At 41.2% G+C, this 25,329-nt stretch overlaps 1 protein-coding gene across 1 annotated transcript in view; it reads right to left on the bottom strand.

Moving 5' to 3' along the window:
• Positions 1-25,329, bottom strand: part of cadpsa (Ca2+-dependent activator protein for secretion a) — a gene marked incomplete at both ends in the record, with an annotated part of 121,414 nt that overhangs the window by 93,216 nt on the left and 2,869 nt on the right. The window contains 2 exons of the mRNA XM_084061778.1: positions 20-352; positions 5,745-5,858. Coding sequence (XP_083917904.1) covers positions 20-352; positions 5,745-5,858 — 447 coding nt within the window. The remainder of the gene's footprint in view (positions 1-19; positions 353-5,744; positions 5,859-25,329) is intronic.

Here is a 25,329-nt window from a genome sequence, read left to right as displayed (position 1 = left end):
TGATCTGAGAGAAACTGACCTGGCAGGCATTGTAGAGAAGCTGATGTTCAAACTTCTTGATGCCTAGGATCCCCTGGAACATCTCGTACAGCTGGTCCTTGCTGAGGATGAGCTCGGAGGCGGCGCTGGCTGTCAACCTCTGCTGGTGCTTCCTCGGGTCCTCTTCCCCGCGGTAGATGGTGTCGAACTTGGCCATCCAGGAGCTGAGCACCGTCTCTTTACTAAGGCCGTCGATCTCGGGCAGACTGCGCACGCGCTTCTCTATGTGCTTCTTGAAGACCTCCCGCGAGTCACTGGCAGAGCAGCCGCCACTCTGTACCATCCGAGACACACGGTCGCTTTTCAGGAATATCTGAGGGCCAGAGGGTTGAAGATGAATTACCAGTATATTACACTATGACATCTTCATCTGTACACTATGACATCTTCATCTGTACTCTCTCTGCTCTCCTCCCCTCATTCCTTCATCCCTCAATACATTTTCTTTCTATCTTCAATAAATACAACCCACACAAATGTTCAAGATTTAAAAAAAAAAATAGCAGATCTACAAGCTCCTAGCCGCACTATGAGCTTCTGCTATTCTGCTATTTTTCAATAGCCAAAGTATAAAAATAATGATTATATCTAAAATCTAAAATGACACAGATGCGTTCCCGGATTGAATGGGATAAAGCCTGCTGAAGTGGTGTGAACTGGTAATTTGGCTCACATCAGGACGGAGCTTGCTGCAGGGGACAGCTGTCCCTGTAGCTGTGTAGGCTACAGGTCTGTCTTTACACGAGGATGGGTTCAGGCAATAAATAGCCCACCTTTTAGCTTTATTTCCATGGCTCTGATGTCATCTGTCATACTTTCATAACACTGCAGGCCCCCACCACACAAAACAATCTTCAATGCCAAGAGAGCCTAGAGGTAAACATACTGCACATCAGTGATTCTCAACCTTTTTCATTTCAAGGACAACCATGTTTGATAGGCATCAGGCCACGGACCCCCCTATTCGATCCGATTTGTATCTCTGGGACCCCAATCTACACTACAAAATCCTCATTGTCGATAAGGTTCCATTTGGTCCCTAATGATCAATCATTTAACCGGGACCCCACCACCAAGGACTTCTGGGGGTCCCCATGTTGAGAACCAATGTTGTACACAAAGCTTCTTCTGACTTTGAATGTATGAACTACACTGTGACTGAAGCATGTAGCTTCTTCAGCGTAGTGTTGCACAACACCTTCTCGCCGAAGCATAAAATTGCCTTCAGATCAGTTCACAGTAGAAGGCGTGTTATTGTTGGGTTGAAAGCACTGTTCTAATGATGTGTTGAATAATTCACAGGAAGGTGACAACAGGGGCCAAGTCAAACAGAAATACAGTGAATCACAGTGGTGGAAAGTAACTAAGTACATTTACTTACAAGCACTGTACTTAAGTACATTTTTGAGGTATTTTTACTTTACTGGAGTAATTCCCATGTTCAATACTTTTACTTCTACTCCACTACATCTCAGACGCAAATATTGTACTTTTACACCACTACAATTATTTGACAACTTTAGTTACTAGTTAGTTTGCATATTTTGATTATAATTACAAAACATACATTAAGCCCTATACTTCGGCTATTTGAAAATAGTGATTCTACAAGCTTATAGATCTGGCTATTTTATCTATTTTTGCTTTTGTTAGACATCTTTAGTAAATGTTTTGCATATAATAACATGCCCAAATCAGTGATAGATTACAAATCAATTATTTTATTAAAATATTGATTGATCAATTAAATAGATTAGTTCGATTAACTGTTGCACCCCTAAACCGCTCTACCTTTTTAAGGGGTCAAATATTGTGAGCACAATACTGTATATAGAAAAACCTTGTTGGCAGATCCAGATAAGGAATAGAGTTTTCATGCTTCATCAGGTTCTGATTAAGCCCTTGCGGGGGAAACGTTGTTTTTATCCTGAGCTTATAGCATCAAGATAAGTGATGAGAGAGAAATTAATAGAGAGCATGCTAAACACAGAAACTGCATAATGAGTGGTTGATGTGACTTGTGGCACACTGTAAGTGCTCGCCTGCTTATATTAGTAATAGTTCATTTAACGCTGACATCTGGTGTTTACTTTTAACTTAGGTTATTGTTTTTCATTCATTCGTTTCATTGATCATTTCAATCTTGCTCAGGGAATGATTTGAATCTCAACCATCAGGTCAGAATTTGTGTCAGATCCTGTGTCTAGGTGAGACATGACCATTGACACGATCTAAATGTCTCAATAGAAGAGCAGGGAGACAAAATACAACCACCCCAATTGTATAAATGATATCGTATTAACATACTCTACCATACAGATTGGACAAAATTACATTTTATTAATTAAAAAAACGTTACATTGTGCTACTTTAAGGCCCCTGTCATCTTGCAACCTATATATATAATCATTATTATTATTATTATATAATTTCAGAACATTCTAAAGCCTAAGGGAAGTGTGCACAAAGTGTGCAAAAGAACTCAGGGTGTTCAATTCCTTGACATATTCCTCAGTCTACAGGAGATATGAGGTGTACACAGAGAACACAAAGGAACCCAGATTTGCCAGTCCCTCATGTGTGACCTTTGTCTACACATCCCATTGTGCAGGTCTATTCTGGGTTGTTCAAATTAGTTTGAACGTGGCCAAGCAAGGAGCACATTATTAAGAGTAAGACTGCCCTGAGGTGTGTGTGTTCCACATCATTTATCAAACCAAAGGCAAGTGGTCTCCACTGAGACCGCAGCACACTGTTTTTGTCCCCTTTTAAACAAGAGGAGTATCCACTGGGAGAAATTAACAACACACACAAACATACAAATGCAAATATGTGAGATTACTCACAAAGTCTACATATAAAAACTATAAATGCGCAAAATCACAGTCCATCTGTGTGTGCACTGTGCACGTATCACGTATTTCGAGAAACATCTGTCCGTCCGACTCACTTCAAACGCAAATCCCCATATAAGGAGTACCCCCTGATAGTAGTGGAGTCATAGACTGGCCTGGACTCCATATTTGGGCATTCCTGACACAGAACTCCATATATGGGAATTAAAGGGACACAGACAGATACAGAAATCTTCATATATGGGCATTTTAAAAAAAAGCAGACAGACAGACGGGTACAAAGGGTATGCACAATCCGGTGAGGCATGCATTTCCAACTTGTTCCCCGTCTTGCATCGTTCAAAAGCAGGCCGGTGGCACCGGTCTAGTTTTATAAAGCGTCACTTTGTCACTCTATAGCCACTTTATCACTGGACAAAAAAAAACATAACAACAACTTACATCTGGATTCTTACTGGGATTACAATCGGCATTCATTCCCAGGACAAATTACTCTGCAGTAGTCACAGCAGGCATTTATCGGATTGAAACATGACACCTAGATAGATAATTATGTCAATTTATGCCCCCTTTTCTGGCGTAATGCTATGAGAGAGCTTCTGATTCTAGGGGAAGAGCAAATAACAACTAACATCCCTATTCTGGGCATGTCATAATAGGCAAACATTTGCCAAAATTGGTAGATCTACAAGCTCAAAACACATCACATTGCGACATTCTATGAGCTTGTAGGTCGGTTATTTTGGGTGTAGAGGGAAAAAAACGTAGTAAAAAAAAAAGTATAGACCCCTGGGGGACACCAGTCAACTAAGTATTTACGATTTAAGTGGCTAAGGAGACCATGGTCTCCTCTACAGGTAATTACAATGTATCATTGAAAACAACAGTGATATTTTATTCAGGCTTTCTCTTCCAAACCTGCCCTTTCTTGGGTCTCAGTCAATGAACTTCTAAAATGGCAAATGTTATTGATGTTATTGATGCATAATGGAGATTCAAATTGTATGGTCTCAGATGTTCTACAACTGTCAACCTGTCTCTTCTCTAAGGTTTCTTCCAACAGACCCTGGAAACTGATATCATCAAGCCACTCTTAAACAAATCAAATTCAAATTAAAGTTGGAAAAAGTGAAAATAATATTTAAAATATGTGAAGATTCAGAGAGATACTTCATTTGCCTACAGGCACCATGCACAAGAAATCTGGCACTGAACGGTCGGTTCAGCGGTTTGCGAGATTAGCCCCAGACACATTGCACAAACAGAGACACTCACAGAGACCCTCTTCTAGACGACTTGGCCCCTACGGTGCCACGAATGTTGACAAGCGGACTCTTTGGCTGAGTTAAGTTAGTATTTTTGTTTATCCATTTAGCAATAGGAGGGCTGTAGCCAGAGGCTATGGCTAATTGGGTGTCCTTGGTATTGAAAAGTTTGGGTAACCCTGCCCTGAGGTACCTCCAGTAATCCAAGGAAATGAGGGACCTTGGTCAAGTCTTGGTCCAATCAGTTCATCAGTCTCTGAAACCATGATTCACATTCACTCCTGAGAACCAATATAACTAAAGCAGAACTTTGTATTTACTGGAACGAGCAATTCCATAATTAAACATTTTATTACTTATATCCCAAATATTCATTCCTGAAAAATGGATGCTCAGAATTCTTCATATTTTTCCATATGGGATGAATCAAATTCACATGCACCATGTAATGATAGCTTGGCTTATAGGCATTAACATTGCAATAGTCTACCAAATTAACAAATGCACTCCATGTAGGCAATTTGATCTAAAAATAAAATAACATAAAATCGCAGAATAAACAAGTGTGTCACTTTCATTGTAGGTGTTTCCATTTGGAATCATGTTTCAGTAAGAAACCACTGCAGGCGTATAATTATAAATCTCAGTAATTATTTCAGCTGCCAAACAGTCTATTTAAAAACTCTCTGCATCAGTGAGGAATGTATTTCATTGGGAGAAACACATAGATCAAGTAATATAATGTAGGTGGCATGAACTGGCCAAGAGGCAGAGAAAGTCAGGGCATGTATGAGAAATTACATCAGTGCTGTAATGGGAAAGGCTTCCTGCCTTCTGATTAATAAAACATATGAATTAATCTTTGAGATGGTCCTAAACTTCTTGAAGGAACTCTTCGCCTCTTTTAAATATCATCTCATACTGTATCGGCCCTATCGGTCCCACTAATGCTTACTAAAAGAAAATTAATTGTCAGGGATTCAAAAATAATGGAAACTAAAACCTTTCTCTTCCTGGGACATTAGCATGATAAACTATAGTAGCCATGGTTGTTGCCTCAATAAAAATGTTTTATCTAGTATAAAATCATTCAGTCAGTCATTGCCTGTTTTATGTTTTTGTCTGTCTCAGACCAAGGACCATAATGGAAATAAGTCACTGCCTTTATTGTGTTTCCTTGACGTTTCCCTGAGAAGCATGTAACATGCGTTTTTCTTTTAACCATGACGTCTAATAAATCAAATCCCAAACTATCCATAACCTGCCCCTGAGACTCAGAGCGAGTACAGACTGAGAAATGGTACTAGTGAGCATTAGTGAGGACCAATATACTGTACGAAGATATGAAAAAAGGTCTTCCTTTAACCTCTTTCAAACAGGTGTCCCCATTATAGGCAAGTCATTATAGATGACTTTAGAAATAATCATTTAAATGCTTTTAAATCATAATAAAAAATAGTGTAGATTGTCCCAAAGAAAAATAATTTGGTTCCATTTGTACACTCTCAGAATAACAGACCCATTTGGACCCGTAGTGGGCCCTGGACCAGATGTTGAGAGACGGTGTTGTAGACATAGGTCTCACCTCGTAGTAGCTCTGAACAGCGTTGATGAAGGCCTCATCTGCAGCGATCTGGGTCTCTCCATTCAGGAAGGCCTGGAAGCGCTCCTTCACTGTCTGCAAATGCTGCTTACTGATCTGAAGAAAACGGAGACAAAAGGACAGAGAGATGAGCAATGTCTCATTTATGTTTCAATTTACATTTTACAACTTTGGCATCTAGGCGCTTATATCCAGTGCGACTCACAAAGTGTAAGATGGGTAAGTGCCTTGAACTCTTGTAAACAAACAACAGAGAAAGATCAAGTAATCAGAGTCCCAAGAAGAAAAAACGTAACTATGAAACAAGTAAACATCAAACCTATCTGTCTAAACAACATACTATGTACATAACATCTAAAGCAGTGGTTCCAAAACTGTATTGACTCAGGGCTCACTTGAAAATCTCAAAAGTGTTGGGGCCCACCCATCTGATCAATGAACACAGCTGTGTGGTCATTGTAAGTGGTGAGATGGGTGGGCCGTGTGCATTTTTAGAGCATGTTTATTTTATTGATCAACCAATCGATTGTGTTCCGGCTTTGATCAATGGAACTACCATAGTATACTTTTGATTGATTGATTTGGAATAGTTTATTAACAAGATCTACTTTAGAAGGGGGGGAGGTGTATGAGAAGCGTACTTTCTATTTTTGGTACTTGAAGTACAATTTGATGCAAATACATTTGTGCAAGTTTAATGCAAATACATTATTTTTTTTACTCCAGTAAAAGTTTGAATACATTACTTTTACAGAGTGCTACATTGTGGTATTGCTACTTTAATATTACTAAAAATCTGAGTACTTCTTCCACCATTGGGATTACGTTTTCCAGTCCACTCCATAACAAACTAATATAATGTTGCAGAGTTGCCTGTCCCCCCCCCCCCCGCCCCCTCAGATAATTGGTCAAATCATTCCAGCAGAAGCTCTACTCTCACGCTGATATTTTCCACCAGCATCGACAGCAGACAGATAATTAAGTTAGTCATCGCGGACCCCAATCATAGCCCTTCTATAACTCAGTCCCCTGATGCAATTACCAGCCTCCATTTCATGCTGTGATTTGGTCCGCCCTGCTCGGCAGCCACTTTCTGTTCATAAAGCAGAGACCAGAGAAGAACCCTGTCTCATGCAACTATGGAGATGTACACAGCAAACTCTTCACAAGCAAAACAATGGCTATAGTTGATCACATATCAACCCATTCAATCCGGGAAAACCATATGTTGCTATATATCAGTGGTTCTCAAACTTTTTCATGGGAAGGACACCCAAAATGATTTGTATTTAGCCGCGGAAAATATCTGAAAATATTTTGTTCCCCCAGAAGCAAAGATTTGAGTCAAAAATGTTCCCTTTAAAAATATATATATATATTCAAATATTTGCACAAATGTCCAAGATTAAAACAAAATGTGCAGATGCTGCTATTTTTGAACAGCCATAGTATAATATAATGGTTATAGCTAAAATGTAAAATGACACAGATGCGTTCCCGGTCTTAATGGCCTAATCCTATTATCATTATTCTGGGCATGGCATGATAGGCAAACATTCTGCAAAAATAGATAAACATTATGCGAAAATAGCACATCTACAAGCTCACAACGAGTCGCATCCCGGTCTGAGCTTGAAGAATGGATATTTTGGTGTAATTTTTCAGATTCCATTCCGATTGGCTATGACTAACTTCCAAAGTTTGCGGGCCCTGGGTATGGGCAACCACTTCTCTAGTTGGCGAATGTTATTCCCCAGAATAGGGATGCTGCTAGGGTTCAAGTGCTTACGGCACTCAGTAAAGATGCTTAGGCATTTAAGTGGTCCTGCAATTTAAAGCAACGAGTGTGGCAACTTCAGTGCGCCGGTAAACGAAAAGCCCAGACAAGCCAACTATTTTAGTCTGCCTGCTGTCTGGGCATTTTACGGCCGAGGATTAAGCTGATTGACATACTCGGTTTTGGGAGGCATTTAAAGAGGACAAGCTGATCCCAGAGAGTTAGCCCAGAGCTGGATGGTATTCATCTCCATGGTAACTGTTGCATTTCATTGCCTGATATGATGCTATGGTGTCTGTGCCCAGGATGAGCATGTGTTTTAGATGTCCCCAGGGTAATGTGACAACGGTAATGTTGACAAGAGTACCGGTAAGGGACATGATACAAGGCAGTGCACGGATTGGAGGCGGTGAGGACGGCTTTGCAGGGAGTGGTGAAGCAAAGTATTGTGGCCTGAAGGCAGATCTGGAGATAATAAAGCCTAATTTAGACCGGACATCTTTTTTTCTTTTCTTTTTTTTTGTTGTTCTTTTTTTCAACTGAAAAACGTGACGCACATGGTCAGTTGATGAAGTATGAATTGGACTTACGTGCAGCAGCTACTGGAGAAAATGAGATGTAATGAATCAATACATTAACACTAAAAGGGTTTAACTGTGCATGTGTGTTAGCTTATACAGTATGTCTGTGTTTATTCAGGCGTGTACGTGTATGTCTGTTGCTAAAACTCTTTCATTTCCCCGATAAAGTGTGGTGAGAACTATTAAAACACTTGTTTTGACATTAAATGAATTTAACAATGAATAAATACAATAGTCACTCATTATAAAGAAAAACACCTAACATTTCCCCAAAACCTCGAATTAAGTTGTGCATGGCGAATCAAGAAGTCTGTCTGTCTGTCTGTCTGTCTCTGGCTGTTTGCATGTATTCTGCATGCACGACACAGCACCTGTAGCCCAAAATGACCCTTACTGCACAAGCCCCACCCTCCTTGCTGGACAACTCTGCTGCCCCTGGTTACTGTTGCTGCAGACACCACAGCAGGATATACAGATTACAGCTTGTTTAATAGGGGTCAAAGGTCATCTCAAATCCACACTAGCCAGCTGCTTTCTGTACTTTTATTTGCCTTCAATGTATGTCCTTAATCTATGAAAGGTGTAATAAAACAAAAAATACATATATTTTGTGATGTATGAGTGATGTGTGATTATTATTAACTGATCAGAGAGAGGAGCCTTTTGATCTCAAAAGCAGAGACACTTTTTTGTTTTATACTAATAAATTCTAATTGTAGATAATGTAAACAGTGAGGTTCTCTTATAAGCCTTATAGGGTTTCTTACCTCACCGGCACAACAACTATATCTGTCATCTTTCCTAGGAAAGAACTAGTATACTATGCATATGTACTGTATATATATATATATATATATATATATATATATATATATATATATATATATATATATATATATATATATATTCTGTTGTGGAAATCAAATAAATCAAATCTCCAATCTATAATAAATTAATGCATATCTGAACAGAATTGATGGAATCTCAAAGCTCAGAAAAGGAGCATACATAAATAGAAGAGCCCAGAAATAAATACAGGAACAGGATCATTAGCATAACATTTAACATGTACGCGCCAGCTAGTCTGTACCTTCAGGAGACTGTGAGAAGACAATGAGATATTTCTACATTATTCAGAAATATAAAAATACGCTTTTCTCCCCGGGCAAAATTGTAGCGTATGATCTACTGCTACGCAGTAAAATCCTCACTGTTAATTTAACTCTGACCCAAACGGACCCAGAAGTCAAGCATTATATTAAAACTGAGCCTCTCGGGTGGCGCAGTGGTAAAGTGCCTGCCCACGACCACAGAGATTGTGGGTTCAAATCCACCGTGGTGCATCCTGCTTTGTCGAGCATCTATAAGAACACAATATTGGCCTGTGTTCGGCTATGGGAAGCCGGGCGTGGAGGGTGTTATCACTGCATGTATTCCTGCTGTCAGCAAGGAGTGTTGGGTGGGAGGAGTAGTAGAACGAAGGTTCTACAGTACATCCTCCTGGTGGGGACTCCTTACCGGCAGGTGAGTCAGTAGGATACAACAGCAGTGACAGGGAGGAGGAATTTTGCAATTTACATAATGACAAATTTGGGTAGAAAAGTAGGCAAAGTAGGTAAGAAAAAGTGTGTGTGTGTGTGTGTGTGTGTGTGTGTGTGTGTGTGTGTGTGTGTGTGTGTGTGTGTGTGTGTGTGTGTGTGTGTGTGTGTGTGTGTGTGTGTGTGTGTGTGTGTCTGTGTGTGTGTATGCTTGCTTTAGAGCCAATCTGGAAGCAAAGGATAGCTCATCAGATGGTGCAGGTTTTTGTCCACAATTGCATAATATACTGTATAAGTTTGTACAACTGAGCTTTTCAAAGAATGACATGCATGGCACAAGGAGTCTTTTACAATGCTTTTGGTTTATGGTTGTATATTATCCATAGCAGATATAACAGACCAATTAAGCCAGCTTTTGATAGAGGACCCTAAAGCCTCTCTGTCTGTATTCATAATTAATTTAAAAAAGTCCACACTTAATCAAATTGTTGAGTTATGATGGAGCTAATTTCTGCAGAATGATGGATACGTTTTCCATGCACTATATACTAACTAAAATGAACACATTATAAAATATTTCCTAGTTTTATTTCAGCCTTTAACAGACATACTGGCACACAAACTCATTCGCGTACACATTCACTCACACATGCTCATTGTGTGCATATTTAGTGATGCAACGCGTTGTGAAGCTTGTAGATGAGCTGTTTTCGGTGCGCGGCACCCTCATGTGACAAAGTATAAATCACACCACTTGAACCCTAGCGTACTGTACCGGTTCTGGGGCTAACACTACAAAACATTGTAGGCTTGTAGATAGGCTGTTTTCGATGCAGTGATTTGGTGTAGAGGGATATATTAGCGAGAGTATAGAGCCCTGATGGACCCTGGTCAACTAAATATATAGGGTTTAAAGGACAACTTTGGTTTTTTACAACCAATGTTTATGTTTTAGATTGTAATTAAAGTAAATAAAAGATGAGTGTTAAAAATTTTAAATGTACTGCTTTCTATAGTTTTAGCAATTTTCACAATCTTTTTTACAGTGTTTTCACAGTGGGCGGGGGCATTCTGTCCGGTGGCTAAATATGTATTTTTTTAACACAATAACCCGGCGTTTTCTTTATTATTATTTACAGTAGCTCTTCTAGCCCCCAATAACTCACATCTGGCCATCTCAGACAGCCGGACCTTTTTTATTGTGTAAAAAAGGCATATTTAGCCACCGGACAGAATGCCCCCGCCCACTGTAAAAAATATCGCAAAAAATGCTAAAACTATAGAAAGCAGTAAATGAAAAAAGAATTACACTCATCATTTATTTACTTTAATTACAAGCTAAAATATAAACCCTGGTTGTAAAAAACCAAAGTTGTCCTTTAAGTGATTTTAAGGCCAGGCAGAGGGAGACAGCCTTTAGGTAACGGTAGTAGCAGCATTCTACCTAGAACTCTACAGGCTTCAAAATCAAAACAATTCGAGCACTCAAGAGAAGATGCTATTCACCAGCTGGTCCCAGACCAGCACAGAAATCTATACTTCCAAACCCACAACCCAATATGTGCTGATAGTGTGTAGACTACAAATATACTGTATGTGTAGATCCAATCACACGGGCACACAATTACCCACATTTACGTGTCTGTCTGTCTGTCTGTCTGTCTGTCTGTCTGTCTGTCTGTCTGTCTGTCTGTCTGTCTGTCTGTCTGTCTGTCTGTCTGTCTGTCTGCGTGCGTGCGTGCGTGTGTGTGTGTGTGAGTCTCTCTCTCTCTCCTCTCTCTCTCTCTCTCTCTCTCTCTCTCTCTCTCTCTCTCTCTCTCTCTCTCTCTTAGACTTCATACACGGGCGCGCGCGTATGAAGTCGTTCCACTCCAGGTGTGCAATCTCTCCTGGGTGGAGTACGGAGGCATCTGCTGTAATGTAATGCTCTGTTGGAGGAGATGACAGAGAGAACAAGGGGAAAACAGGTGGAGTAGCACAGAAAGCCTGGAGACAAAAATAAAACAGTGAGAGAAAAGAAGCAGGGGGTTGAAAGAGAGCAAATCAAACAGATAGTAAGAAAGCTAGACAAGGTAAGTAGGGCAAAGACATACCCGGTGAGAAACAGAAAAACGATCAGAGTAACACGAATAAAGGAGAGATAGGTAAGGCAGACAAGCAGGCAGACAGACAGACAGACAGACAGACAGACAGACAGACAGACAGACAGACAGACAGACAGACAGACAGACAGACAGACAGACTGATGGATGATGGTGTCATGGGAGAGGGGAAGGGCTAGTCACTATGGGTGCCATCTGGGAACTAGCAATTTGAGATAAGGCTGCGCGCGCGCGTGTGTGTGTGTGTGTGTGTGTGTGTGTGTGTGTGTGTGTGTGTGTGTGTGTGTGTGTGTGTGTGTGTGTGTGTGTGTGTGTGTGTGTGTGTGTGTGTGTGTGTGTGTTTCCTATAATGGCCCAATGTTGCCTGCAGGTGGTTTTGCAGCAGACATATCTGACTGGGAAGAGAAAGGGAAGCGATGCAAAACAGCAGGAGTCAGATTGGAGCTTCTTGGGTCCTTGTGACTCACAATTTGTGACTCACAAGGAACATGTGGTTATAGCACTGGCCGTGCCACTAGGCACAATTTGGTACATGTAGTTGTGTGTTGCTGGAATTGTACATGTTTTGCTCTCTTGTAATCTTTGATGTTGAAGTGTTTAGTTTAGGTGATCATCTTCAATGCATGCTGGGTGTATTTATTTTAATTTGATACATCTAAGAATTCAATTACATAAGTCATAAGAGTCATAAGAAAGACATTCTCAGTCAGTTTATGACTTTTGGAGACACTTGGTTATGCAAACCAATATGGACTTGATAACCAGCAGGTTATTATTAAATCCACCGGCAGGTGGATTTAACTAAATCCTAATGAATGAGTCTGTGTAATTTGTTTGATTACAGTTTGATGTTAACAAATGTGGTGGGTTTAAAAAGGACCAGATTAAAATCTGTCCTCATTCTCGTGCATGTGAGGTAAATCACATCAGCATTTAATTACAGTACGTCCTTGTGCAAGCTCGTAAGATAACCAGATGCAACCCACACATACAGTATGTACACATTAACTGCTATAGGAAACGTATCTCCAAACTTCAGTCAAGAAGCACATTAATAATCATAATTTGTGCAGCCTACCAAACACAACCTTGGCCAATGGTATCTGTCTGCTCATGGATGTAGAATCTCATGCTTTCAACAAGAAGAGTCCCACTCTGCTTAAGATGTAGATCAAGAGGTCAAGAGGTGCAATGGATTCCCAGTTCCCATCAGGGTTGACACGGTGGATCATCTGTTTCCATATGTTTCTGTTTTCATCATCTTCCTCAGCCACTCCAGCCCCCCGTATATCCTCTCTCACCGCATCCATAAGCCTTCTCTTTGGTCTCCCTCTGCTACTCTTGCCTTCTCCCAATGTACCCCTCATGCCTCCTCCGCACATGTCTAAACCATCTCAACCTCGACTCTCTTGCTGTTTCCAAGTTGGCTGGCCTCCCTCTCACTCTTGCTGGTACCCTTCTGTCACAAATCACTCCTGACACTTTCCTCCATCCGTTCCACCCTGCCGGCACCCTCTTCTTCAACTCTCTTCCACACTCCCCATTACTTTTTTTTGGGTTGTTTTTTTGAATAGCCAATTAGTTCTTACCTCCTTTTAGTCATTAAGCCAATTAATTCCTCCACACACACATTTCTGTGTGTTGTCATTGCTGTTGTATCCTACTGAACGCTGAGGGAGACCTGTTTGGTTGAAACATGTCTGTTGTTTCTGTCCGTGAGAGGTAAATAAAACCATGTGAAAAGGACATTCATTGTGTGCTGGCCATTTCCTCACTTTTACATCCTACTACTGGCTCATCTGCCAGTGAGGAGCACCCACCGGGAGGACAGAGCTTATTCCCCACTACTTTGTACAGTTGATTCCATGTATTTAAACTCCTTCACCTTCGCAACCTCTACTCCTTGCATCCTCACGGTTCCACTGTCCTCCCTCTCATTCGCGCACACATATTGTGTCTTGCTTCTGCAGACTTTCGTTCTCTCCAGTGCAAACCTCCACATTTCCAGACTCAATTCAACCTGTTTCCTCCTCTCATATCACACTGTCACACTGTGACATCATCGTCCACAGTGCCTCCTGCCTGACTTCATCTGTCAACCTGTCCGATGTGAACAAGAAAGCGCTCAGAGATGATGCTTGGTGTAAGCCCACCTCCAACTTATACCCATCCATCACTCCTACCACACTCCTCACACTCCTGTCACTAGGGTGACCACCCGTCCAGCATCTCGCGGGACAGTTCCGAAATTGGACCGTTTGTCCCGCGTCCCACACAAATAGAACAATGTCCCGCGAATCAAAGATATGAAAAAAAGAAGGAAAAAAACGATTTTGAAAGTTAGTGAAAGTTAGAGGAGTTCTTAATGTATGGTGTGTGTTATATGAAATGTGCGCCTACCATAATGACAGTAATACTTAATCATATTCCATCGTATTAAAGGGCTTTTGGAGAGAAATGAGAGGGACTCCAGTCACTTTCAGTTAAGAGCACTGCATAGAGCAGGTGTGGTGTCTGTACCCAGCTGACGCTCTTTGACGCTCGTGGGCAATGGGCCTGTTTGGAGGTGGTCACCCTAACTGTCATGCTGCCTCATGCATCCTGCACCATCCTGATATATATATATGCCACTCCAGACTTCCTCATGCAGTATAACGTGATATGATTCTTCATTTTAAATTGGACTGGTATGTCGACACAGTAAAGCTTTACACTTGACATTGTGAACTTTTCCTACACCACGTGATCATGAAAGTGTCACTTAAATGCCTATAATGTGGCACTTTGCCACTCATGACATGTGACCTCCATGCTAGGCATGTTGGCATACACAATGACCTATATATGAACGCACGCACGCACGCACGCACGCACGCACGCACGCACGCACGCACGCACGCACGCACGCACGCACGCACGCACGCACGCACGCACGCACGCACGCACGCACGCACGCACGCACGCACGCACACACACACACACACACACACACACACACACGCACACAAAGACACCCACAGACACATAGGCATTAACATAGACTCTTTCTCCTGTCTTTCTTGTTAAAGTGCAAGACGAGAGGCCCTCTGGTGATTATGTAACATCAAATGGATGGGTAATCCCAGATTACATACAGCCATCCAACAGAGAATGGAGAAAGTGCTCATCAGGCCAAGAGCTTGAATTCACCCACACCCACACCCTCACCCACACACACACACACCCACACACGCACGCACGCACACATACACACACACACACACACACACACACACACACACACACACACACACACACACACACACACACACACACACACACACACACACACACACACACACACACACACACACACACACACACACACACACACACACACACACAGGGATGTGCACAACACATCCATACACACACACTGCACAAATGCAGGACACTGGCTAATGCTCACACACATGACTACACACAGACAAGCGTGGCTCCTCCCCCACCCCTCGGTGACAACATACAGTATAATACTCAGCTATGCTTCTGAAGCAAAGAAACGGTGAACTACAAAACACAACTATTTGATTATCTAAAGACTGGAGAAAGGGTCTTCATTTACAGCATTATCTAGAACAGTCATTCTCAAACTTCTGAATTTCCTATTTGCTATCTCTGGGATCCAAATCTACCATGTAAAGGTGTCTCTCCACCAAACAGACTACTTCAGACTGATCCTCAGTCATTCATTTAATTTAGATCCGTAAGGATCCGTAGGGAGTACCCACATGTTAACAACCTTGCTAACTGAATACCAGCTAAACTGTTGATAGTGGGTTATGTGTGCATTGTGCGTGTCTTCTGGTATTTTCGTGGCCGGAGAAGGACGGAACAACCCAGGTGCAGTTTCAAGATGGTTTGGATTAGGTTAAATATATTAGTGGGTGTAGTTGCAGGCTGTTGTTGAAATAACCATTCAACTATCGTCCTGTCCCTCTAAAATGATTGTGATCTGGGCCATGACTGTTTATGGAAGCTTTGGAGTAGGTGTTGGGCCAGTTAATGTTTTTATTCCTGTATCACAGTCTAGGCCTACTTGTCTTATAATAATCAGCATTATTCACCTTTGTTCAGCATCAGACTAGGTGGAATTGCATAGTATAGTATAGTATAGTATAGTATAGTATAGTATAGTATAGTATAGTATAGTATAGTATAGTATAGTATTTTTGAATAATAAAAGTTCAACAATAAATTAAATTGTTTTATTGGTCAGATAACACAAGAGGTGCTTTAATTCGAAAACATCAAAGCAGTTACTAGTTGTCGTTGAATAAAATTGCATTTCTTGTCAAGAAAAAATAAGATTCATTTCAAGAGGAAAAAGTATAGCCAAGTCATCTCTCTTAATAGAGCTAAGACTTCTCTCCCAGTCCCTCAAACCTCTATATCTGAATTCAATCCCTCCCGTGGGGACAGGAGGAACCCCCCAGCTGGACATGACAGAACGGACCCCCATGGACTTGGTCAACAGCTGACATGATAAGAATCTTTTCACCGGGATTCCCGAAATTATCTCCCTCAAAATGTTGATGGTCAACAGATGTGAGCTCTGCTTATCTCTAAACCTCATCCCGGCCTCAGGCCGGTCTCCAGACGTACACGAGGAAACACACAAGAAGTGGGAATAAGTGAATACAGAATATTGCATTATCTCATAATTCCCTCGCATCAATCTAACAATAGTACAACCGCTCTGTCAACATAGGTCGCATTCCACAGCAGGGGGCTGCAAGATGATGGATGGATGAGGAGAATGTTGTTTCCTTGTCAACGATCTAAGCATCGCTCTGTACATGAATGTTTCAGACGCGCGGATCAGACACACTTGGTTATTTTCCAGATACGTAGAGCCCACCCTGCAGGCAGAGCAGTGCAGAGCAACAAACAAAGCAAATGTTAAGAATACTATTTAGATAGCATTGCGTTTTTGACAGATGCTAGGTTCATTGTTCACCTAGTATCCTTATGGCACTACATGTTCCTCTGCACTCTACTTGTAAGAATAATTGTACAACAGTTTCAGACATTTGCATAAACAGTTTACCCAAGCTTAGACAATTCTTGTTTCATGATCATATCCGATCTGAACTGTTGGTTCCATATAAAAACGCACACACACACACGCGCGCACGCACGCACGCACGCACGCACGCACGCACGCACGCACGCACGCACGCACACACACACACACACACACACACACACACACACACACACACACACACACACACACACACAATATGCACATTTATAAGCCTGTAGTTTTATTATGCATTTCAGCAACAGGCGCATAAACAATTTTACTACAATCTACAAATACTGTAGTGATTCGAAATGATATTACTGTAGCACATTTAAGCTTTTTTTAAAGACTAGAGGTTCGGGCCTCACATCTAGAGTTCGGGCCGCTATGCAGCCCTCACACCTACGTGAGACAACACACTCCATATTTGGGCGTAGCTGCATTGGGAACTCCTTATATGGTTATGGATGAGTCATCATGGTGACATGGGTGTGACAACGTAGTGACATGTACTTTGGGTACTTTAAGTATGTACTTTAAGTATATTTTGATGCGAAAACCTTTATAGTTTTACTCAGGTACATTTTGAATACTGGAATTTTACTTGTAACAGAGAATTCCTACATTGCATTATTGATACTTTTAGTAGTAAAACCTGTGAGTACTTCTTCCATCACTGTTGGTACCTCGTTAGTACCATGATAATTCACATGTATCATACATGAGCATCTGAAAAGGACCAGAATGTTACAGCTCAGTTCATTTTAGTTCAGATTTGACAAAGCAGTGGGAATGCAGATGGGGCTATACAATGTGCTTTTAGGTGTGAACCACGTCATCAGGTATAATGGCTTTGCATGCTTAAATGCTGCCGCCCTGCTGGGTGGTGAGGATGGGAACTTTATTACAGTTTAACTCGATCAGATTGGCACAAATGAGTCACCAGCCAGTAGGGTGACCACCCGTCCCGAAATTCGCGGGACAGTCCCGAAATTGGACCGGGTACGTCTGTCCCTCAATGGGTCTGTTTGAAGGTGGTCACCCTACCAGCCAGCCTGATTTGGACCACTCTTACTGGGCCCTATGAGTGGCTGAGGCAATGGACTCACTCTACAGCAGGGGTCGGCAACAGGCGGCCCGCGGGCCGAAATTGGCCACCCAGAAATAATATCTGGCCCGTGAGATAATTTTGAGAAAAAACATTTTTTGAAAAAAAATATTATTTTTTTTTAGAAAAATATTTTTTGATTTTGAACCCACTTTTGAAATCATGCACTCATAAACACGATGCATTTTAAAGGATTTATAACATTTTATAGCTAGATTAGAGGAAAATGGAGAAGAAAAAAAAATCACCAGAAAAATCGCCTGTGCTGATATTTAAACCGGAAAAAATGTTGATTTATATTGGTCAAACAGAACCGAATTAGACCCAAATTAGACCCGAATTAGACCGAGTTAGACCCGAATTAGACCCGAAAAATTTTGCGCGAATGCACGCGCGCTGCGCGCGCGTGCATGTTCGCGGGGAGGCCCGGCCCGCGATGGAATGTCTGGGAGTGATATTGGCCCTAGGCTTATCTCAGTTGCCTACCCCTGCTCTACAGTGTGTGGGTGCGTTCTTGTGTGCGTAAAAAGTGGAAAGAATTGTGGGTGCTGCTGTTTGTACTGTATGTGTGTGTGTGTGTGTGTGTGTGTGTGTGTGTGTGTGTGTGTGTGTGTGTGTGTGTGTGTGTGTGTGTGTGTGTGTGTGTGTGTGTGTGTGTGTGTGTGTGTGTGTGTGTGTGTGTGTGTTAAAAGCACAGCAGGCCAATTGACATGGATTTCCTCATCATTAGCACTGTACTGTACTCATGAATTATGCAGGCTGTATTGAAACACTACAATCGAACACAGCTTGGCACTCACATGCCAAACTTTAATTTCATTTTAGTGGCATAACTCACAGAGATATATTTTCCATAGCCTGTTTTTGTTCTACCAGAGGTGCATGCATCTGCTCAACACGTGAGCTTGTAGATCATCTATTTTCACTATTATGTGCACCACACCGTGTGACGACAAAGTATAAGATACGGCTCAAGTGGTTAATCAATTCAAAATATATTTTTAAAAATAAATCTAAACGTGCCTTTTTCCAATTAATTGGAAAAATAGAATAACCGCCATGAAATTCATGGATAGATGCAGCCCTAACAAGGGATGAGCAAGAAGGGTAGACCACACAGCAGGTTGAGGGAGAAGTAAATGAGGGACAGTTTAATGAAAGGGGGACCTCCAAGTGAACCTGCCTTTAAATGATCCCCGGGAGATTGATGGCTAAACTGTGATGCCAGCTGACTCATTCAAGTCCCTCTGTACCGCCCTCACACACATCACACTCCATCAAGCAACTGCCAGTGCTGTGACAGTCCAAAGTGCACCGTGTGAATAGTAAAATTGAAATAATTGTCTTCAAAGTGTGCCTCCTGTCCAACTAAAACATTGCATGTTAATTATGTACTGTAAGTTTGTAAGTTTAGGAATGTACATGTATTGTACATGTATGGTGCTTTTGTAATTGTTGGTACAAAGTCATATTTGAGCTTTTAGTTGTTTTGTTGTTTTTAGATTTAGATAGTCATTGTCTCCGCCAGGCCGAAGGCATGGCGAGAGAGTATGTTTTACCCTCCGTCCGTCCGTCCGTGTGTCCGTGTGTGTGTGTGTGTCCCTCCTGTCTGTGTGTTACCAGCTAATCTCCGGCACCGTTGGCCCGTTCGCTCCGAAACTGTGCACACACACTCCCTGGATGCCAATTCAGAACCTCTGCCCCAATGTTTTCACATGGGCCTGTTATAGCGCCACCAGGAGGCCGATTTGTGCATTTTTACATTACTCCTACAGATTTTATCCAAACGTCATGCAAATCGGTACACAGTATCTCTATAGTCATGTGATCAACACGGATCTGTCCGATTTCCCATATTCCATCCTCATTGCCTATGGTTGGCTTCCAAAGTTTGCAGGATTGGTCCGTTTTGAACAAAAAGCCTCAAACGATGCACGCAGCGTGCGATTTCCATGAAATTTCACACGCACATTCCCACTAGGCCGAGGAAGAAATGCCACCCTTTTCACATTGGCCTGTTATAGCGCCACCAGCAGGTCTAATTTAGCAAAACACATTTTTGGAACAAAATGCCTCAAATCATGAATGCAGTGTCTGATTGCCGTGAAAGACCTAAGAATAAATGGCACCCTTTTCACATTGGCCTATTATAGCACCACCAGGAGGCCAGAATAACGTACCTGACCTGGCGGAGACCTGTGCTCCGAGGAGCACTTTTTCTAGTTTTTTATGTTTTTACCATTATTGGCTCTGATCTGTGACCTCATATGTTTCACAAAAACTATCGCTGCAACTATCGATTATCTTAGCGATTAGTCTTTCTATTACTTTTTCTAGTAAATGACAAGCTCATTTAAAAATATGATTCTTAACTTAACTTAACTTAACTTAAAGGACGACTTCACCCATTTTCAACCTATCTTCATATAATTGGTCCTCACTAATACTCATGATAAAATGGTACCATTTTTTTCTACTTGGTCTGTAGGAGGGCTGTGGACAGTCCAGAAACCGTCTACCAGTGACATCATCATTAGGCAGGATTTTTTTTTCCCAACAAGATTTCAAGTTTATTATTTAGATTTGTATTGACGCGAGAACAATGGCTTCTATTATTGCATTGCAACTTTCCAGGAATAGAAAGCCTGCAATTTCTATTAGCTTGGATTCCTCATCACTGGTAGACGGTTTCTGAACTGTCCACAGCCCTCCTCTGAGACACAGACCGAGTAGAAGAAAATGGTACCATTTTATCATGAGCACTAGTGAGGACCAATTATATGAAGATATAATTATAGATATAGAAGATATAAACTTAACTTAACTTTAAATATCAATTCATGTACCTGAAAAGATTTTAACAGATTTTTTTATAATCGACTGAATCTACTTTGTTGTAAAACGGTGTTGTGCGAAAATGGTTTTTTAATGGGTTATTTTATTAAATTTAAAATCAATATGTTTTATAATCGATTAAATAGATAAGTTCAATTGACTGTTGTACCCCTAGCTAAAATCTACAATGGCTGAATGAGTGCACCATCGCAGCTCAACCACATAGTAGCCATGCTACAGCAGACTGACTGTAGTGCAATGTTCTGGGTGAGAACCCAGCTGTCGTTCCCTTCTGTCCTTATACAACTGAAATGAAGCCGCAATGCCAAGAGAATCTTTCCAACAAAGCATAATGTAAATGCTATAGAAGCAGAGGAGAACAGGGAGACAGTGGGACTGGAATCACTGGGGTCCCATTGTGATGCTGATGACAAGCAGGCGGATAGTGGCCCCACCTGGGCACACTGATCCCCCAGGCCTTATTAATAACAAAGAAAAAGAATACAAAACAAAGGAGAGAGGAAAGCATGGCAGCAACTTGTTCCTGCATCTTAAATGCGGTAAGCCCAAAGAACACGAGGGCAACAAAACAAGAGCTAGTTAACATATTTCATACTGAGCCATGGGCCTCGCAGGGTTCACGGTTAATGACAAAAGCTGTTTCACCAAAGGGAGTATAAAATGTGTCTATCACAGATTAAGCTAATCTCCTCTAAAGACAAATGAGAAGTGACCTAACTTTAACGTGTTCCCTTCTTTCCCGTTTTAGTCTCTGATCTATGTTAAAACCAAAAATCAGTGAGTGTCTAAATCAGTTGTTTACAATAGATGCAGTTCAATTAGCATCTGGGAACATAGAACATTGAACATACATGAATATATAAACCACTCTTTCTATTTGGGGATTTTTATTTTAAAGCAGTACATAGTACATACAGATGCCCACGTCATCCATTGATGCTTTGGCACTGCACACATACTGCAGATGTAAACATGTAATTTGACTGGTGAATGTGTCAGACTGGATTTGCTGCTGACTTAAATCTCTCTATACTGTACGTCACACTGACATCAGGGTACTGACATCTCATCTTCTTGTCCTCAGGCAAGAAAGCAATGAAAAGATCAGATACACTCCTTGTATCTCATATCCAGTGTAACTATTGGCAGGTAAAATCCAGATTTACACTGTGATAATCTACATTAAGAGTGTATGTTGTGAAGAATTTGCACACACATTCTGTAAGTCATTACGGGTTCAACAAGAGCAGCCATGTACAGCATGTATCACTCACTATGAGCAAATGAGCTCCAGCCCAGCTCCAGGGCAAAGAATGACATGGCTTCTGAGAATAGGGATACTGATGTAGTCTGACTGAGCAGGTCTCCTTAGCTACAATGCTACATGTTTTTTTATATAAGCACTTATAAGCAACATGGATTTAAAAAATAATAATTTTGCAACAGTTGCAATTTATGATCAATAGATGTTATGGTCAATACCAGCAGATCAAATGGTAAATTGCATTTCTAGTACATTTTTCAAGTCAGCCACCCAAACACACACGTACACAAAGCATTTAAAAACCATCTCTCTATCTAATCTAGTGTGCCTTTGTCTAAAGCACTTTACAGAGTGCATTAGGCTACATTCACCCATTCACACTTTTATGGCAGAGGCAATCGTTGCGAGATACCAACCTGCTCATCAGGAACAATTATGGGTTCAGTGTGTTCTTGCTCAAGGGCAGTTTGACAGGAAGCCAGGAGGGGCTGGGGATCAAACCAGGAATCTTCTACTTCCCAAACCACCGCTCTACCTACCGAGCTACTGCTGCCCAAATTAATCAATGTTGTATGTTCAAAAGGGAACATTTAACCTATTAAGATCGGGAAAACCACTTTAACTATTACTTTGTACTTTTGGCTATTAAAAAATAGCAGATATACAAGCTCATAGCGCGGCATCGAGTGCCGCACTATGAGCTTGTAGATCTGCTATTTTTGAAAAATCATGAAAATGTGTGCAAATCTTTGAATATATATATATTTTTTAAAGCGAACATTTGTAATGTTTGGTTCTGGGGGGTACTTGGAACAAAATATTTTGAGATGGGGGTCCGCGACCAAATACATATCATTTTGGGGGTGCTTGACATGAAAAAGTATGAGAACCACTGATATTATAGCAACATACGGTTTTCAGAAAACAGTTTTAGAAGACATTTGTAAAGATGTGTTCCCGGATTGAATGGGTTAACAAAGAATCACTTTGGTTCATGTATTTGCATTTCCCTTCCAATGTTGCTGTACACAATTCTGCACCAATACGTAACTCCCGCAACCCAAGATAGGGTCTCGAGTCCGACCCACAGTTTGTGCACCACTTATCTGTAAATATCATGAGACTTGTAAGTAAAATAACATTCGTGAAACAAGGAGCAGCCTCCGTTTTCTCAGTTTTGAGGCCACAGTGTCTCTCCTCCAGACTGTCACACTGCCCACACCACCCACTTCACAGCTGACTGCCAGAGTCAAGAACGTGTGTTTGTGCATCAGTGTGTGATCTAAACACAAACTGACACATTAGAGACTAAAAACAGGTAGACACAGGTGGTTAAAAAAAGCATTATCTGTCATTCTTCAGTTATGTTAAACCGCCCTAAAACCCCTCTAAAAGAGCACCTACAGGTGGCTGCAATTTGTAACTGGCCCCTGTAAAATGTCTAAGCTTATCACCGGAAATTACCCCCACCCCCCAACAGTTTACTGTACATATATATTTTTTTTATTACTACTCGTATATATTATGATGTTTTGCATATCACTGTATATTATTGTTTGTCTTTAAATGTCTCGATGAATTGAATACACAGGACCTCAATGGAAATAAGCCCCTGGGCTTATCGGGTTATCCTTTTAGCATTATATTCAATAAATCTGTGCCGCCGTGCCCTTTTTGCAAACAGTATTCAATCAATCAATCAAGGTACACTCTTCATGCATACTGATTATGTTCAATATTGTGCATTTCAGTGAACAATACCAATAACCTTTAGGTGAACTGAATTCCATCACCACCAGTAAGAGAAGCCTTCTATTCCATCTATACAGTACTGTATGTGTTCTAACGATAACCAACAGTAAAATCCTCAGTGTTAAATTGTCTTCTTAAAGCTTAAACCATTAACTATGACATACTGGTGCACGTAAGTAAGTAATGGGAGAGACATGTTCCTGGAATGTTATTGTGCATATAGATCAGTCCAGATCAGAACCAGTTTGGAACAACTGGTCTTCGGGACCTCTATAAGCTACTGCTGGTTTTTCCAACCTACAATGTCAAACTAGTTACAGCAGGTGAATGCAATTAACTTCTTGGTAAAATAAAGAATTGCAGTACCAGGTGTCCCAACGACCGAGGTTGGGAGTCTACTACTGACTTCTGACTGATGTTGGCTAGGTGTATTCTTCATTATCTTGTTAAATCTGAACTGTTGTATCGATCACACGATCATTACAAATGGCTCTGACTGTGCACACTTATAATACTACATGCATTTGTGGACAACCACATCAGATGCTAAAAGTGTCTTTGAGCCTTTGGGGGGGACGAACAATATTAGTGGTGTGCTTTGTTGTATTATATAGTGTCTATGTCTGTATCCCACTGTATTTTTATGTACTTTGCAGTAATTCGTTCGTAAAGCACTTCTAATTATAAACATTTGTGTGTTTGAAGTGGCTGATGTCAACGTCGCACCATGTTTTCTTGGTTCCCTACAGTAGATGTATTTGTCTGTACTGCTGCATGAATGTCGGGCCTGTACTGTTTTATTAACTTTAATTGAAATCAAATAGTTTCAACTGTATTTAACTAAATCAATCTGTATGAGGAGACACACACGAGCATGCACGCACGCACGCACGCACGCACGCACGCACGCACACACGCACGCACGCAGACACACGCATGCACGCGCGCACGCACACACACACACACACACACACACACACACACACACACACACACACACACACACACACACACACACACACACACACACACACACACACACACACACACACACACACACACACACACACACACACACACACACACTGCAGTGACAGTTTAGCAACATATTTAGCAGAGTGGAGCTGTAAGGGTCAACAGTCCACCCAGTCTAGTTCTAGGCAGTGAGCAAACATATGGCTTCTGCTCATGTTGATTTTTAATCTGATGAGGATATGGGGATGGTGACAATATGGTTTCCAACAAACCTTTGAGTTGCCTGTCTGGGCTATAGCTTCCTCCTCTGACAAGAAGATGGCAGAACAACTCTTTCAAAACTCAATTCACTCTGATTGCAGCAACTTGAGAGGGCAGGGTAATGATCTGAGATGGTACAATATGGTTGATTGTGGCATGTATGATTTCAATAAGACAAAGTGACAATGAACATGTGTGTATACTTGCTACACAATTCCATACATTTCATGAGCCTGTACACATTCCTGTCACACCTAGGCACTAATCCTCTTGCACATAATGTGT

The sequence above is a fragment of the Gymnoscopelus microlampas genome, assembly GCF_963454915.1.
Source record: "Gymnoscopelus microlampas genome assembly, chromosome: 7".
Classification (NCBI taxonomy): Eukaryota; Metazoa; Chordata; class Actinopteri; order Myctophiformes; family Myctophidae; genus Gymnoscopelus; species Gymnoscopelus microlampas.
Note: the sequence above shows the minus strand (reverse complement) of the source record. Positions and strands in the feature narration are given on the sequence as shown.